At 40.6% G+C, this 17,702-nt stretch overlaps 1 protein-coding gene across 1 annotated transcript in view; it reads left to right on the plus strand.

The window, feature by feature from the left end:
* The window catches only part of LOC148853967 (AP-1 complex subunit gamma-2-like), a 62,311-nt gene that overhangs the window by 3,573 nt on the left and 41,036 nt on the right, over positions 1–17,702 (plus strand). The window contains exons 2-5 of the mRNA XM_088984630.1: positions 1,521–1,823; positions 2,041–2,182; positions 2,613–2,786; positions 5,416–5,595. Of these exons, the coding sequence (XP_088840756.1) occupies positions 1,521–1,823; positions 2,041–2,182; positions 2,613–2,786; positions 5,416–5,595 (799 nt within the window). The remainder of the gene's footprint in view (positions 1–1,520; positions 1,824–2,040; positions 2,183–2,612; positions 2,787–5,415; positions 5,596–17,702) is intronic.

Raw genomic sequence — 17,702 nt, forward strand, 5'->3', positions numbered from 1 at the left:
TGTCAGGGAATAAGGCTTTCAAAGGGGAGTCGTTGCACCACGAATCCTTCCAGAATCTAACTCTGTTACCAGATCCAATTTTGTACTTAATGCCATTGATGAAATGAGGAAACACCTTACAAATGCCCCTCCATAGGCTGCATTCATATGGGGGGACTCAGGAACATTGGCATCTCACCCACTGCTTTGAAGACCACACTTGTCCACAATAATCTTTCTCCAGAGGCCATTTGAACCATTAGAAAATCTCCACAACCAGCAGCACAGTAGAGATAAATTGAAATTCCTCACCTTTCTTATTCCCAAGCCACAACACTTGACAGGTTTGCGACTGCAACTCAATCCCACTTAATGAAGTGGGCTTTTGATCGATTGTTCCAACTTGACCAAAGAAAGTCTCTCATTGCATTCCCCAACCTATTGGCCACAGGCCCGGGAATAGGGAGAATAGACATATAGTAGGCAGGTAAGATTTCAAGGATTCTTTTAAATAAAGTTATTTTACCCCTTTTGTATAGGAACCTAGACTTTCAAGTAGGTTTTCACAAGGATAAAAGGAGGTTTGTTTGGTCTTGGACCTTAACAAGAAAGTAAGGAAACACAAAAGCGCAGCCAGAAGACAACAGGAAGTTTGCAATACAAAAAATTAGCAAGTAGTTTTTTTTATTTGGAATTCATTGGGGGTTTGGTTTTTCACAATGGGTCTTGGGTGGGAGGGGGTTGTTTGCTTTGGGTATTGTACGTGCTTTTGTTTTTGGGTTATTTGCTGTTCACATGTTGGTTCTTTTCGCTTTGTATGGGGTTTGGATTTTGAGGTTTTGGATTTGTTGGGAGGGTTTGGCCTACCTGGATGTTTTGAGCATTAGTCAGATGTCCTTTGGAGAATCTTGGAGTAGAGATGCACACCTTCATCTAATTCCTCCATTTCTGGTGAAGGTTCATTCTCATCAAGTGCTCCAAAAATTCCCAATTGTCATTGTTACTGGACAGAACCATTTTGATTACAGGGTCACGTGTTGAATAATTTGACAGCTCAACTTAAATAAAAATTGTGAAAAAATAAAAACTATGAAAATTCTAAACGGATTCACATTATCTTTTAAGCTATTTTACATGAAAATAAGCTTAAATAATAAATAATATAGGTTATAGCACCTATTAACATATGTATTTGGGGGAACTCTGATCAATCCAACATTTGTAAGAACCAGGCATCACGAAATCTGTTTTGGCTGCTTGTTCCTGACCTGAAAGGTCCTATTATCACTGTCCAGTCCAATCCAAGTGTCTGAAAACACTTCCATGAATCACATTTCCATTTTTGAAGTACCAATAAACATTTAATTGAGCTGGTCTCCATTTATTTGTTTACTGCCATTGGTGTTGGTGCTGAAGAAAATAACCAAACTATCATAGCTTTTGTGAATTATCTTTTGTTTTATCAGCTAATAGACCTGATTGCTTTGCTTGACCTTGTTCATATCACATTCATCTGATATAGACTTTCTGTTTCAATGCAGGGATATGATTCGAGCAATACGTGCTTGCAAAACTGCTGCAGAAGAACGTGCAGTTGTGAGAAAGGAATGTGCTGCCATTCGTGCTGCAGTTAGTGAGAATGACCAAGATTATCGTCACCGAAACCTGGCAAAGCTCATGTTCATTCACATGCTTGGTTATCCCACACATTTTGGTCAAATGGAGTGCTTAAAGTTGATAGCATCTTCTGGGTTTCCAGAAAAGAGGATAGGATATCTTGGTCTCATGTTGCTTCTTGATGAAAGACAAGAAGTTCTTATGCTGGTTACAAACTCTCTGAAACAGTATCCTATGATTTTAACTGATTGCTAGTAATGTGCTTAACTAATTGACTAATTGCATAATTTCCTTTATGGTAATTAACCACTTCACAATGAGCTAAATATATTCGTTTTTGTTCTTTTTGGATGAATCAAAGATTCTTTCTCTTACGTATGAAGGAAACCAAAGGAAAAAAAGGAATATGCTTTACTTTGAAGAGAATCCTTAACATCTGCACAGAGACCTAAATCATTCAAACCAGTATATCGTGGGGCTTGCTCTTTGTGCTCTAGGTAATATTTGTTCAGCAGAAATGGCTCGTGATCTTGCACCTGAAGTGGAAAGATTGCTTCAATTTCGAGATCCCAACATTCGGAAAAAAGTAATTCTTGCTTTAGTGAAACATGTCCTTTTTTTGGTCAAAATTTTGATTAATTTTTATGGTCAGTTACATTAATTTGAGAGAGGATGGACCATAATTATTTGGAAAAGATGCAGAAAAATGATCTGTGACCAACCAAGCCCAAAGTTTCAAACCATACTTATAAGTATTTTTCTTTTCTTGCTTGCAAGAGAAACTTTACAAAGACTAAAAATATTGACCTTTTGTGATTTTCTTCCTTTCTCAAATTAATGGTTTGTGGATCTAACATTCTCAAACTAGTTTTCTTTTTCCTTGCTTTCACACAGTTATTTTCATTTTATATCATTAATAATTATGGGACGAGTTTATTTGTTTATTTGTTCTTTTCTCCTACCTTGCTTTGTTTCTTTCATGGTTGTGGTTGATGGTTCCTTGCTCTTCTGTTTAGGCGGCATTGTGTTCTATAAGGATTATAAAGAAAGTTCCCGACCTGGCAGAGAATTTTATAAGTCCAGCTGCTGCCTTGCTTAAAGAAAAGCATCATGGAGTTCTAATTACTGGAGTTCAGCTTTGTACAGATTTATGTAAAATCAGCACGGAGGCCCTTGAGTACTTTAGAAAGGTATTTGGGCGCTATAGGCCACACTACATGCTACCTATAATTCATTCTTATGCAACAACTATTCTATAGAGTGTTTTGAATTTTGTTTAAGCTTCTGAAGTACTCCACAGGCCCCATGCATTGGCCAAATTGAACCACTTGAAGGCATGATTTCTAGTTTGGCAAAATCACAGGGATAGTTAACAAAAAGGAATATCTTGGATATTAAGATGCAATTTCTGAATTCCTCTCTGAAAATTTTGAAGCCCACATCTGAGGTGTTATGCATTGATTTGTGAATTTAGTTTAACTAGTAGAAAGTACTTATGTTGCCCATGTCTATGTGTATTTATTTTATTTTTTAACAAGTTTATAAACAACAGAAAAAATCTTATGATTTACAATATGTTTCAGTATTTGATTTGATTCGATTTATCTTTCTCTATGATTTATGATACAATTATGATTTTCAGAAGTCTAGAGAAAATGGTCAAAATATGCCCTATACAATATTTAAACACTCCTACATCTCCCATGCTATACACATCAAAGTTCAGCTTGAGAAAATTGGAAGGTAGGGTCCAATGGTTAGGTACATACTTTACCAGACCTGATGTTGCAATAATTTGCCATCCTCTAATTATGCCATTAAGTCTTGGTTTGGGAAGAGTACAGACACAAATATGTTCAGTGCAAAACTTTGTATATGTTATTTCTAAACCTTGTATTTGCACTCTTCCCAAACTGAACCTAAAGGAAAAGTGGGCAAAGATTTCTGTTGTTTTTACCCAATAGGTAATATTGATGCAAATGTTTACAATCACTACTTCTTTGGTGAGTCTTTTCTCTTCAAATGTTCTTGCATTCTCTCTACCCAAATGACCATATAATAATTTCTCTTATACATTTCCATAGTATCTTCCCTCTCTTCTTAGAAGGGGGAAAAGGATGTTATAAAAATGTTACCAACTCCATAGGGGGCACTCACCTGCAATCAAAAAGAGGGAGAAGAAACTCCTAAATACTAGAAGCAAAGGGACATGAGATTAGGAAATAAAATATTGTGTATCTCCTTGATACTAAATTATCTCAGGCTAATTTGATCCTGAAAACGTATGCACCATGTTCTGCCAATATTGCCCATTTGGCTGCTAAGTATGGAGCTCCATACTGTCTTACTTTTCTTGCTTAGGCCTTTTATATACCGACCTGAGAGTGCCTCTGCCTCTTCTAGAATACATGAGCTTAGATTAAGAAGCTATAAGAAATAGATCCATATTAAGGAACTCCAAGGGCTGTTAATAAAGAGATGATCCGTCAGTTTCCAAGGCCCACAGGCATCTGGGCACAGAACACAACTGTCTGTATGGTTTTCTAAACCTCTTCTTATCAATTTACCTCTTGTTAGGTCCTAGTTCTGCCACTCAATCCATAAATGAACCATTCTTGATGGGGAAAACTGCCTAGAGTCAAGAAAACTTCATGCTGAAGTCTTCCTTCAAGCAGTTCTTATCAAGTTATGGCTAATTCCCATCAATGGTGGCATTGAACCCCTAGTACCTAAAATGTCTATATTATGGTTTTGGAGAAGCTATATGAAATGCCTAACAAGAGATAACTTGAACGGCTGAACCTTTATAGTGTTCTCTAAGTAATATTTCAATATATTGCTAAGTGCTAACAATGTATCATTTTTGAAAATGCCTTGGTAAATATTTGAGGTCCCTTTAAAATGTGAATTTTTGGAAAGTTTCAGGAGAATTTAATTCTATGCTGGCATGCTCTTATGAGTAAGGTTTTAGAACTGGTTCAATGTGGTAAATTTGGTCTTATATCTCAAAACCTTCAAATGATGCAGCTCGATGTGATACTTTTATGTGGCAGGGCATTGATGACTTTCACTTTAGGCACAGTTCTGAATTTCGGTGTAAAAATTCAAGTGTTGCAGTCTATTCTGAGCAGTATTGAAAATTTGTTAGTGTTTCATTGGCCAAGTCATAAATATTTTGTAATAAACACAGCATGCCCTGCCCCTTAATTTTTGATCAACAATAAAAAAGTGAAAATTTGATCCAGTCATATATTTTCTATGGTGTATATAAATGCATGGGCTTCTTCAAAATGCTGATAATTGGTAGTGTTTTGAATGCTTTGCACTACTTGAAAGGATTCTAGATAATAACAATATCAATTAGTTTGGTGGAGCTGCTGATAGCCTTGTGTAGTAAATGGCAAATCCTTTTTTTTTCTTATAATCTTCATTTGGAACTTGGTGAAATATGTTTGTTGAAAGCAGATCTGGTTATGTTTTTGAGTATTTAAAAGTTTCCTTCTCATGTTGGAATTAATCCCTGAAGCCAATAATTTGACTTGATTCATCTCATTGGTCCGTCGCTTCCTACCAGGGTTTTAATTAGTTGCACTTTTAAGAACAGGCATATTGTCACTTTATTGTTATTGTTAACAAGTGTTGGACTTTATTCTATTTGGAAAACCTTCCATCAATTTTTTTTTTGTTCCTTAAGTTCTTTGGTTTATGCAGTCTTTGACATTTCAATGTATATTGCATCTTATTGATCCATACAAGTTGCTTTTTTATTTTTCTTTCCTTTAAGTTTACTAATATAAGGTTTTCTTTCATTCATCACAGCGTTGCACGGAGAGTTTGGTTAAAGTTTTAAGGGATGCTGTCAATAGTCCATATGCACCAGAATATGACATTGCTGGGATTACAGATCCTTTCCTCCATATCCGTTTGCTTAAACTATTGCGTGTATTGGGCCAAGGAGATGCAGATGCTAGTGATTGTATGAATGACATTCTTGCCCAGGTTTGTTTCTTTCTGCAGTCAACTTCTCCTGCTTTTAGTCTTTTCTTTGCTACATTTAGAGGCAGCAATAAACACTTTTTGCTGTTTTTTTGTTCATGCATGCAATAAAATTTCTAAATGCAATTGGAATAGTGTTCATTCTTTTACCCCTTTTCTTGAGGACATAACTGTAAGCACTGCTTTGAGATGCTCTTGGAAAGCCATAATGGCTATTTTTCCTGACATTTTCATGGCACTTCAAGTATGACACCACAATGGGTGAATGGGGTCAAGGGTGAAATTTTGGGGAGATCTGTTGTGGAGACACCACCATCTCAGGCCTTTTGCTAGAATTTATGCCTTGTCTGCCAACAATAATTATAAATCCATTTCTACCATGGCTTCTCTGGGTTCTCTCTCAAATGGGGGTCTTTCTTGGGATCTGTCTTAGAGGTGGTTGAGAGATTTTGAGACTCCACAAATTATGAACTTAATTTTGGCCTTAAATGGGTTTTCTTCTCCTGGTTCTGATAAGAGAATTTGTTCCCGTTTTCCAAGTGGTGTCTATTCTTTGCATCATCTTCACATCCCTTTATTTGGAAAACCCTTTTCCACACCCTTTCCCTATTAAAATTATTTGGAATGGTTCTTGTCCACCCAGAGTTAAGGCTTTGTGAGATTGTCCTTCAGATCATTTATATGTGTGAGATATTACCATGAAGGCGGAGGACTAGCTGCTTGTTTTTGAGTATTGAACCACATTATCCTTGTTGTTGGGGTATCATGATCACTTCTCTTAGATATTAATGACCTGTTTTGTACACAACCTGTTTTTTGTCACATTGATAAGGAAAAATATAATGTGGCAATGCACTAGATCAGTCATCTTGTGGAGTATATGGGTTGAGTGAAATACTAGTTTCCTTTTCAGAAAGAAGTGGAATGATAGAATTTTTGAAGACAATGCATAGAACACAGACTCCTTTACAAGCTTCTCTTCTTATAGACAAGTTTTAGTCCTACTTATTTCTTTCTGTTGGGGACTGACGCGAAGGTGGGGACTGATGCGACCTGAAAGAGGCCCATCGGAAGGAGAAGGTAGAAGGAAAGGAAGGGTTTAATCTTGTTAATAGATGGAAAAGAATCAGAAATGGAGAGGAGGAGGAAGGAGATGGGGAGTGGAGATGTGGTATAACCCAGGCCGATCAAAAGCTAGGTTAAGGAGGAACCACTCGTTCAAGAAAGTGGAGATGGTGGGAGTCTGGCCAAGTTTTGGGCTAACAGAACCCAGGAAAGTTGGAGAGAGACTAGTTTTAGAACCTTGGAAGAGGGAGTTTGTGCGAGAATTTCCTTCCTGCAGAGATGTCTGGTGGGCTGCTTTGACAGAAGAGTTATGGTAGAGGAAGCGGAATACTGAGTAGCAGGATGCTGGGGGCAGGTGGGAGGGGTGGGGGTGAAGAAGCTGATTGAAGAGTTGTACCTATTCATCTCTCCTTCCAAGGATGGGGTGAATTGGGTTCTATCAAATGGACCTTGGAGTCTCAGTCAGAACAGATTGGCGCTGGACTGGTGGGAAGAGACGATGATGAGGGTTGGGATTAGGGGAGGAGAGGGACCTAGAGAAAGAGGGAGAGAAGGAGTCAATGGTGAGCAGGGTGCTAGTTCTGGTAGATGAAGAGGAAGAAAGCTGTGGGGAGGGGAGATCTCAGGAGACAGGGAAGACAAAGGGGGAGATGAGGCGAAGAATCAATAAGTGCTGCATACAGGTTCCATTGACCCCTCTCCACTTTCGTGGAGGGAATCGATTCCTGATCCCTCTCCTGAGGGCCATCCGATGGAGCTTTGGGAGTTGGGCGGTAAAAAGATAGAGGTTCAAAATTCAAATAGTAGTCAAATTTGGGCTGGTTGTTCAAAATCGTGGCTTAAAGCAGCACTAGCAGAGTGTTTACAGGAACTGAATCTGTTGCCAGCTAGCCTCTCGAAAGAATTGAAAAGTCAAGGTTGGAGGCAGTGGAGCTTATGGGAAGCAGGGGAGGGGCAGGTGTGGAAGAGCCCAGTTTGCTGAGGAGCAAAGAACCTAGTTCAACCGGTTGGGGCCAACCTAGTGGTAACTGGTTAAATTCGAACCCGGACCCGGCTCAAAAGAGCTGGGTAGAGAGTGGGCTTTTAGCTTTAGAAGGTCCAAACTGGCTTGCAGCCCCTTCCTAGACATGCACAGAAAATAGGAGGGGTCCAGTTCGTCTTGAAGAATTTCGTAAGACTCCAGAGCAGGAAAGTCTTCAAGCATCTCTGCAGCAGCCAAGGAATCCCTAGCCGGAAAAACCATCTTCAGTGATGCAAGAGAAAGGTAAAAGTGGGTCTCTGGCGCTTACAACCTTCACTAGTCCAGTTTTGGAGTTGGCAGAGGCAACTCCTCTGGCAATGCCAGAAGCTCCGGAAGCCTTTGTTGCAAGTTTGACTCAGAACTCAGGAGAAGACAAAAGCCAGGTATGTACTTTGGTTATGGGGAGGGAAGAGGGAGAAGGTAATGGGGTGGCGATGTCAGAGGGAAATGGAGAAGGGAGGGAAGGTAGGGGAGGGAGGGAGTTAAGGGGAAGGGGGTAGAAGCCACTTTGGCGTGGGTAAATTCATAACTTTTGGGACTATGTAAATTCTTGGGGGTCTCCATTGCTGGTCTGGAGGAATAAACGAGTCATTACTTACAGAACATTGAAAAAAGGTGGCTAGAAGAAAAAGGAAAACTAAATGTAAAAAAGGGGGGAAATGGGGCGAAGAAAAGTAGGAGATAATGAGGCTGTCATGGGGTCTAAATGAGAAGGCCGGGAAAGGGGAAGGTCCTTCGAGGGGGGGGCGAGGAAGGTCAAGGTGTAGTTTCAGGGGGTTGTTGGGTTTGCTCTTCTTAGTCTTATGGAGTTAAAAATTTTTTCATGGAACGTGGGGTTAGGTAGGAGGAGGATGGTCGTTTATGATTTACTGAAGAGGTGGAAGTCGGATGTGGTTTTTTTTCCAAGAAACTAAGCTGGATACAGTAGATGCCAGAGTAGTAAGGAGTATTTGGGGCCAAGGCTAAGTAAGGTGGGCGGGCAAACTAGCTAGAGGCAGTGCAGGGGGCCTGTTAATCATGTGGGATAAGTTAAAATGCAAACTGATTTCTTCGCATGTTGGGAATTTTTCAGTGTTGGTTATTCTGGAACTAGAGGGGGATTTCCAAGGCCAGTTCACTAATGTGTATGGTCTAACTGAATACTCAGAGAGAGAGAGAGAGAGAGAGAGAGAGAGAGAGAGACTCTGGGCGGATCTTGCAGATGCTAGAGGTGCGTATTCCATCCAATGGGTGATAAGGGAGATTTCAATGTGGTGAGGTATATGGAAGAAAGAAAGGGAGGAGCATGGAGAACCAGAGAAATGAGAAGATTTAGGGAATTTGTGAATCAGCTTGAGTTGATGGATCTACCCCTGATTGGGGCTCAGTTCACCTGGACAAACAATCAGGAATCCCCGATTTGGTTAAGTTAGATAGATTCTTGATTTCAATGTGGTGAGGTATATGGAAGAAAGAAAGGGAGGAGCATGGAGAACCAGAGAAATGAGAAGATTTAGGGAATTTGTGAATCAGCTTGAGTTGATGGATCTACCCCTGATTGGGGCTCAGTTCACCTGGACAAACAATCAGGAATCCCCGATTTGGTTAAGTTAGATAGGTTCTTGATTTCTCTAGGTTGGGATGACAGCTTTCAGAATACAAAACAGATGGCTCTCCCGCACCCTGTCTCGGATCACACCCCCCCTACAGTTAGTTTGTGGAACTCAGAGGACCAGAAAATGTCCATTTAAAATGGAAAACACCTGGTTTGAAGAGGAAGGGCTGGTTCCCTTGTATCCTCAAAATGGTAAGTTTTTCAGTTTGAAGGAACCAACTCTTTTATTTTGGCAAAAAAGATCAATCAAATTAAGGAGCTCCTGAAAGGTTGGAGGCTGGAGTTTCAAGGGAGTTCAAAATTAGAAAAAAAGAAATGTTTAGAGGATATCATGGAAGTGGACTTGGCTGAAGAAATTGGCCCAACGACAGAAGAGGAGAGGGGAAAAGAAGGTTAACAGATAAGCTGTCCCTAGACAAACTAGCTGTCAGAGACAAAGTGAAATGGAGGCAAAGAGCCAAAGTTAAGTGTCTTAAAGCAGGGGATACAAATTCTAGTTTTTTTCCATAAGATGGCAAATGCTAGGAAAAGGCTAAACCATCTGGAGAGGCTGGAATCAGATGACCAGGTAGGAGAAAATTGGGAGGAAATGAAAAGCATTGTCACTACTTATTTTTCAAACCTATTCAAGGAAAGTTGGAAAAGAGGACCTCTCCCGGTTGACAACTTTAGGAGACTCAGAGTTTCAGCAAAGGGAATTGGAAGCCCCCTTTTCAGAGGAGGAAATCTGGCATGTGGTAAAAAATTTGGAAGTGGATAAGTCACCAGGTCCGGATGGTCTTACCAATCTGTTCTATAAACAGTGTTGGGAGGTGGTAAAAGTGGACATACTGAAGGTGTTTCAGGATTTCCACCAAAATGCAGCCTTGGAAAGAAGCCTGAATGCTACTTTCATTTCCTTAATTCCAAAGGTGGAAGGTGCAACAAATGTTAAGGACTTTAGACCGATTAGTTTGCTAAATAGTTTCTATAGAATCTTGGCTAAGGTCCTAGCAGAGAGATTAAAGAAGGTTCTAAACAAGGTTCAAAATATCGATACGCCCGATATGCTGGTATGGGCGTATCGAGCGAATCGTTACTCATTTTGGTGGTTTTTTTTTTTTATTTTTTTCGCCAGCTGGTTCAGGGGAGCTGGTTTAGGTCTTCGCCACACCCTGAACCGGTCAGACCACCGATACACCAACTGTAGGGGCGTATCGGTGGGGTGCCGGAATGATATGTATCGGCCGATACGGGCTGATACGTGTCGATACTTTGAACCTTGGTTCTAAATACAATAATAGCAAAGAATCAGTTTGCTTTTGTGCCTGGAAAACAAATGCTAGTGTTCTAGTGGAAAATGAACTGATTGATTCAAGGAAAAGGGAGGGGATGACAAGGCTGTTATGTAAGCTGGACCTGGAAAAGGCATATGATCATGTAAATTGGAATTGTCTGGATTTTGTATGGGAAAGGATGAATTTTGGTCAGAAATGGAGGAATTGGATCAAGGTTTGTATCACCTCTCCAAAATTTTCAATTCTAGTGAATGGCCAATCAGTTGGTTTCTTTAAGAGTTCTAGAGGTCTAATGCAAGGAGACCCCTTATCCCTCCTCCTTTTCATCTGTGTAATGGAAATTCTTGCTATTTTTACTAGTCAAGTGGGGGAAGAACGGTTGTGGAGATGTTTTGAGTCAACTGGGGGGGGGTTCAACTACTCCAATTTGTAGACGACACACTCTGCTTCATTGATGCTGAGGTGGAACAATTGGAAGGTGTAGAGAATTTAGAAAATCTTGCTGAGTTGCTGGCTTGTCAGGTTGGTTTCCTACCTGTAATGTATCTTGGATCCCCTTTGGGAGCAAAGTGCACTTCTTCTCTAGTGTGGGATCCAGCGGTGGATTGGTTAGAAAAGAAACTGGCATCTTGGAAAGCTTACTTATCCTTGGGAGGCAGAATCACTCTCTTAAAGAGCTCCCTGTCAAATTTACCCTCATACTTCTCTTTTCCCAGTTACATCGAAAGTGGCAAAAAAAATAGAAAAACTTCAGAGGAACTTCTTATGGAAAGGTTGGGAGGAGGAAAAGAAAATCCACTTAGTAAATTGGGACCATGTGTGTTCACCAAAAGAAAAAGGAGTTCTGGGGATCAGAAACTTGAAGACTTTCAATCAGGCCCTATTAGGGAAATGGGTGTGGAGATTTGGGAAAGAAAGGGAAAGCTGGTGGAGGAAATTATTAGCAGCAAAGTATGGTACAGAAAGTGGTGACTGGGTAACCATTTCAAATCTCTCCTCTTTGGGTTGCTCCCTTTTGAAGAAAATTATGGAAGTTGCTCCACTTCTAAATAGAGGACTTTTCCTCAAAGTTGGGTTCTGGTCACAAACTGAAATTCTGGAAGGATAGTTGGTGTAATAGCAGGCCTTTAGCTGAGTCCTTCCCCCAGTTATACCAGCTTGCAGAAAATCAGGATGCAATGGTGGCTGAATGCTATGAATTGAGAGACAACAACATTTCAACCCTTACTTCAGAGGACAATTTCAAGATTGGGAAATAGACCAAGTGGTAGAGCTGTTTCAGTTGTTGTCCAACCAGTCTTTAAACCAGATGGAAGAAGATACTTGGACTTGGAACTGGACTGCAGATGGGCTGTTCTCAGTTAACTCTTTTGGTAGAAGCTTAACAGTTGGAGACAGAGCTGAGGTTCCTGCTGACAAAATCTGGAATCCGGTGCCCCTTTCAAAAGTAAATGCTTTGGTTTGGGCTATAGCGTTGGATAAAAGCCTCTCCAAAAAGAACCTGGTCAGACAAGGGATTCAGATTCAAGACCTGCTGTGTGTGATGTGTGGCCAAGAAGAAGAGGACAACAGCCACTTGTTCATCCATTGCTCTGTTTCTGCAGAAATCTGGGGGCGTTACCTCTCCTTTGTGGGCTTATCTTGGACTATGCCAAAGACTGTGAAGGATCTGCTATAGTGTTTGGAGCTCCAAGGCCTGTCAAGGATGGCAAAAAGTGTTTGGAAGACGGTTCCCGCAGCAGTAATAAGCACCATCTGGGTGGAAAGTAACATAGTTTTCAAGGCGCCAAGGCGAGGCTAGGCAACTGTGGTGGGGGGGGGGCGTCTTGTCGCCTAGGCGATGGATTTTTTGATAAGTAAAACCATATATCCTAGGGTAGTTCCCTAGGTTCCATAACCATCTTTCCTTAATAATTATTCATAATTTTCATAAGAGAAGTATAAATTTCATGTTTAAGTCTAGAAAATCAACATAAAAAGAATAGAGGAAAGAATTAAAAAATATAGGGGCTGAACCCCTACTTTTGTTATAAGAAGGAAGAAAAGAAAAAGGTGGAAGAAGAAGAAGAAGATGTGGAAGAAGAAAAGTGTTGATTAGACAAAATTTTAAGTTCTTCCCTTGATTATTGTTTTAGGTTTTGAAGATTTTGAGGGTTCATTCAAGGATCAAAATTTTGATACAATACGCCCCGTATCGGCTGTATTGTATTGTATCTTTGGGGTCCCGATACCTGTTTACAGGTGTTTTCGGGGACCCATGTTTTTAAATAATATATATACACACACACAAATGAAATTGAAAACCAAAGAAATAAAAAAAATAGGGGGGCATCGTTATAAGCAAGGTTCAGAGTATCGATACGCTACTGCGTATTGACAGTATCGTATCGGTACTTAGAAACACACGGAACACTTTTTTTTTTAGTTTTTTTTTCAAATGTTGGTTTTTGGGAAGCTAAAAATAGTTTTTTTATTAAAAAAAGGTGGGGTTCTTGAAACACCTGTAACAGGTGTTTCGGGGGTGTATCAGGCGTATCGTGTCGATACTTTAAACCATGGTTATAAGTACCGATACACCTCTACCAATACACAGAGGTGTATCGATACTTTGAACCATGGGTTCAATACAGCAGTTAGCAATGTTTGCGTTGGTTAAACCCTAACAAAATAAGAAAATAATAAAAAGAAGTTAGTATATAAACACATAAAATGAATATTCTAGTTTAATAATGTCTATTTTATAATTATAATGTAAAAAAATTAAAAATATAAGTCTTTTAAAACCCAGTGCACAAAACTGCTTAGCGACTGGGCGAGGTGAGCCTCCAAGGGTGCCTTGTTGCCTAGGCGCCCACCTAGGCATCGCCTTGACAACTATGGAAAGGAATAGAAGAATTTTCCAGAATTGTTCCTATTTCTTTTGGCAAGCTAATCTCCTGGACAACAACTGCAAAAGGTCTTCAAAGCAGGGTGCTTGGAACCCAACTGGGGTATAGAAGTTTATTTGAGTTGTAATTCAGTGTTGGGTCTTTGGACCCGATCTATTGCTCCCTGAGTGGGGCCCCTCTGTAATCTTCTGTTCCAATTAGTAGAAACCATTATCTGCTGATTCGGTCAAGCTTCTTGTGAAAGGAAGAGGAGAAAGTTGTAGATTTCGACAACAGGAAGAGAAAAGGGAAGAAAGGAGAAGAAGGTCAACTAGGATTGTGTATCATAACCCTAGCCGCCAGCCCCTCATTCTATTTATATTTAACTTAAATATGAGATATTACAAAGATGCCCTTAGTTGGGCAGCAACTCAAACTAAATAGTTACAACCCTTTTAAAAATAAAAACTAATGGGCCCAAGGCCCAACAACTTCTTAATTTAAAAGAAAATAAACTAAACACAAATCGGCCCATTCAACAACACAAATCGATGGCCCCACTCAACACTCCCCCTCAAGTTGGGAGTAGATGTCACACATTCCCAACTTGCGTAGATCATGCTCCAGCTTATTCTTTGCAACACCTTTTGTGAGAACATCAGCAAGCTGCAGATCAGAAGAAATGTATGGAAGACAAACTTCTCCAGAAGTTACCCTTTCTCTGATAAAATGTCTATCTACTTCAATGTGCTTAGTTCGGTCATGCTGGACTGGATTATGGGCAATATTAATTGCTGCCTGGTTATCGCGGTATAGCATCATCATAGGTTCTTCTGCCTGTACACCGATTTCTTCTAACAGAGAATGGATCCAGAGAAGTTCTGAAACTTCATGTGCCATGGCCCTATATTCGGCTTCTGCACTTGATTTTGCCACAATTGTTTGTTTTTTACTCTTCCATGAGACTAGGTTACCCCCAACTAGGGTGCACACTCCTGAAGTTGATCTTCTGTCATCAAGGCATCCTGCCCAATCTGCATCTGTATATGCCTCTAGCTTCAACTGCCCATGATTAGTAAACAGTATGCCTTTGCCTGGATGTCCCTTCAAATAAGCAAGGATCCTGTCAACTGCCTTCCAGTGCTGGTCTCGTGGAGCATGCATGTATTGACTCACTACACTTATTGCATAGGAGATGTTCGGTCTTGTCATACACAAGTATAGTAGCCGACCCACAAGTCTTTGGTATCTCCCAAGGTCCTTTACTGGTTCACCTTCTGATGCACTGATTTTATGGTTATGGTCAATGGGGGTGCTAGCTGCCTTCGTTCCAAGCTTCCCTGTCTCTTGGAGAAGGTCCAAGACATACTTCCTTTGAGAGATAAAAATTCCATGTTTTGATCTTGCAAGTTCGATGCCTAAGAAGTATCTCAGTTCTCCAAGATCCTTAATCTCAAATTCCTTATGCAGGTTCCTCTTCAGACTATCAATCTCACTCAGATCATTCCTAGTGACAACAATATCATCCACATAAACAATTAGGATTGACACCAAAGATCCCCTGCGCTTCACAAACAAGGTGTGATCAGATTGAGTTTGAGTGTAGCCAAAAACAATCATGGCCTTTCTAAATTTGTCAAACCATGCTCTGGGAGATTGTTTCAAGCCATATAGTGACTTCTTCAGCTTGCATACCTTTCCCTTTTCAGCATAATCATAAAAACCAGCTGGAAGATCCATATACACCTCTTCTTGCAGATCCCCATTTAGGAAAGCATTCTTCACATTCAGTTGAAACAAGGGCCAAGAGTATGAGGCAGCAAGAGAAAGGAGTATCCGAATAGAGGTCATCTTTGCAACTGGCGCAAATGTCTCTAGATAATCAATGCCATAGGTCTATGTGTACCCTTTCGCAACAAGGCTTGCCTTGTACCTCTCTATACTTCCATTTGCCTTATACTTTACTGTGTAAACCCATCTGTATTCAACTGTCTCCTTGCCTTCTGGTAGGTCCACAATCTCCCATGTCTGATTCTTAATCAAAGTCTCCATCTCTTCCTGCATAGCTGTCTTCCACTCAGGTATAGACATTGAATCAAGAGAAGAGAGAAAAGGGAGAAAGTCCATTGTAGGATAAGTACTGTGAAATACAATGAGCATTGCACTTTCTCTTTCCTTTTTTAAGAGCAATAGGGAGATCAAGGTTATCTGTAACAGTGTTAGTAGGACCAATGGGAACTGAAATAGTAGTGGGATCAAGAGGAATACCTGAATCTGTATCAGCTGAATTTGGAGTCTCCAAGGGATCGACAGGAAGTGGTGTGAGATCTGCTGTAGTGGAATCAACCGCCTTATGAAGTCTCTGCCGTGAGTAATGTTGTGAGACGGAACGCAAAGGAGGTGGCAAGGTAGGTGACATCGGGTGGTGGTCAAGCACAGGAGTAGACATAGGGACTAGAACTGGGAGAGGGATAAAATGCTGACTTACTTCCCCAAAACACTCCCCCTGAGAAGGATTCCTTGAGAAGAAGTACGTAGATTCAAAAAAGGTAATGTCCATAGTAACATACCGGTTCCCAGAGACTGGATCATAGCATCGGTACCCTTTCTGATTCTTTACATATCCAAGGAAGACACATTTCTTTGCCTTGGGATCAAACTTCGAACAATAAGGACCAAGGATATGCGCAAAGCAGACACACCCAAACACCCTTAGAGGAATATGAAACATCTCCCCTTGAGGAAAAAGAAGGCTGAATGGAGTGCTGAATCCAAGTATACGAGAAGGCACCCTGTTAATCAGATATACTGCCGTGAGAACTGCATCACCCCAAAAATGAACTGGAACTATAGCTGTGATCATCATGCTTCTTGCCGTCTCAACAACGTGTCTGTTCTTCTTCTCTGCAACACCATTCTGCTGTGGACTGTATGAGCAACTACTCTAATGGACAACATCATACTCCAACAGATATGAGGCAAGATGTCTCTCAAAATATTCCCTAGCATTGTCAGATCTTAATATCTTTATTCTCGTTCCAAACTGTGTTAGTACCATCTGGTGGAATTGCCTCACCAAGGATGGTACTTCATCGCGGGATTTCATTAGGTAAATCCAGGAATATCGAGAGAAATCATCCACAAACAGGAGAAAATGGTGATAGCCGCCCATAGAGGGAACATGATAAGGGCCCCACACATCCAAATGAATAACATCAAAAGGAGAAGAACATCTTTTATTACTAGGTTTAAAAGAGTGTCTACAATGCTTTCCAAGTTCACAACCTTCACACTTCAAACTTGACAGACTCACTGACTCAAACAGTTTTGGAAACAAAGAACTCAAAGAAGAAAAAGACAAATGACCCAGACGATTATGCCAAAGCATAATCTGATCCACAGTTTTTGACTCACTGTCCCTGCAAACTTGATTACTTTGGTGAAGAGGAAGAGCATCCAGGAGGTAGATTCCATTCACTTCACGACCACTCCCAATTGTCATCTTTGAATCCAGATCCTGCAAAATACAGCGTCCAGGAGAAAAAATTACTGAGCAGTTCAGATTCTTAGTCAAATTACTAATAGATAATAAATTGGTGCTCAATCTAGGAACATGGAGGACATAGGGTAAACAAATGGAATCATTAATCTTGACAGATCCCTTCCCAGCAATAGGAACATGGGATCCATCAGCTGTGGAGACCCTATCTCTGCCAGAACAGAGCTGGTAAGAGGAGAAAATAGTGGAGCAATGGGTCATGTGCTCTAAGGTTCCAGAGTCTATATTCCAAGGAGATCTCTCCTTACCTGAAGCAGAAACATAGTTTGTAGTGACATGTGAACTACCTGTGTGGGCAAAGGAGGTAGAGTGAGCTCCACCTGTGCTACTTGTACCTTGTTGTCCGCTTGCGGCTGAACTGGAACTAGCTGTATCCCTCTGATTCAGGAGTAACCCAAACCTCTCAAGCTCGACCCTTATCGCAGCAGCTGCAATAGGCTCCAAAGCAGCTGTAGTAGGGGGGCTAGAGTGTCACCAGTAACTGCCATGTGCGCATTTCCTTTCTTATTCTTCAATCTGGTCGGCACAAGATGTGGGTGAAGCTTCCAACAAGTATCTCTTGTATGCTTAGGCTTTTTACAATTGTCACAGACCAAGTCCCTTTTGTCTTCCTTCTTGTTTTCATTGCCATTTTGTTTAGATTTCACAACACTTACCATAGCAGACTGATCAGAAATGAGATTCTTCATCATTACATCCCTCCTGCACTCCTCTCCTGACACAAAGG

The sequence above is a fragment of the Nelumbo lutea genome, chromosome 4 (assembly GCF_056320005.1).
Source record: "Nelumbo lutea isolate HS-2025 chromosome 4, American lotus-T2T, whole genome shotgun sequence".
NCBI lineage: Eukaryota > Viridiplantae > Streptophyta > Magnoliopsida > Proteales > Nelumbonaceae > Nelumbo > Nelumbo lutea.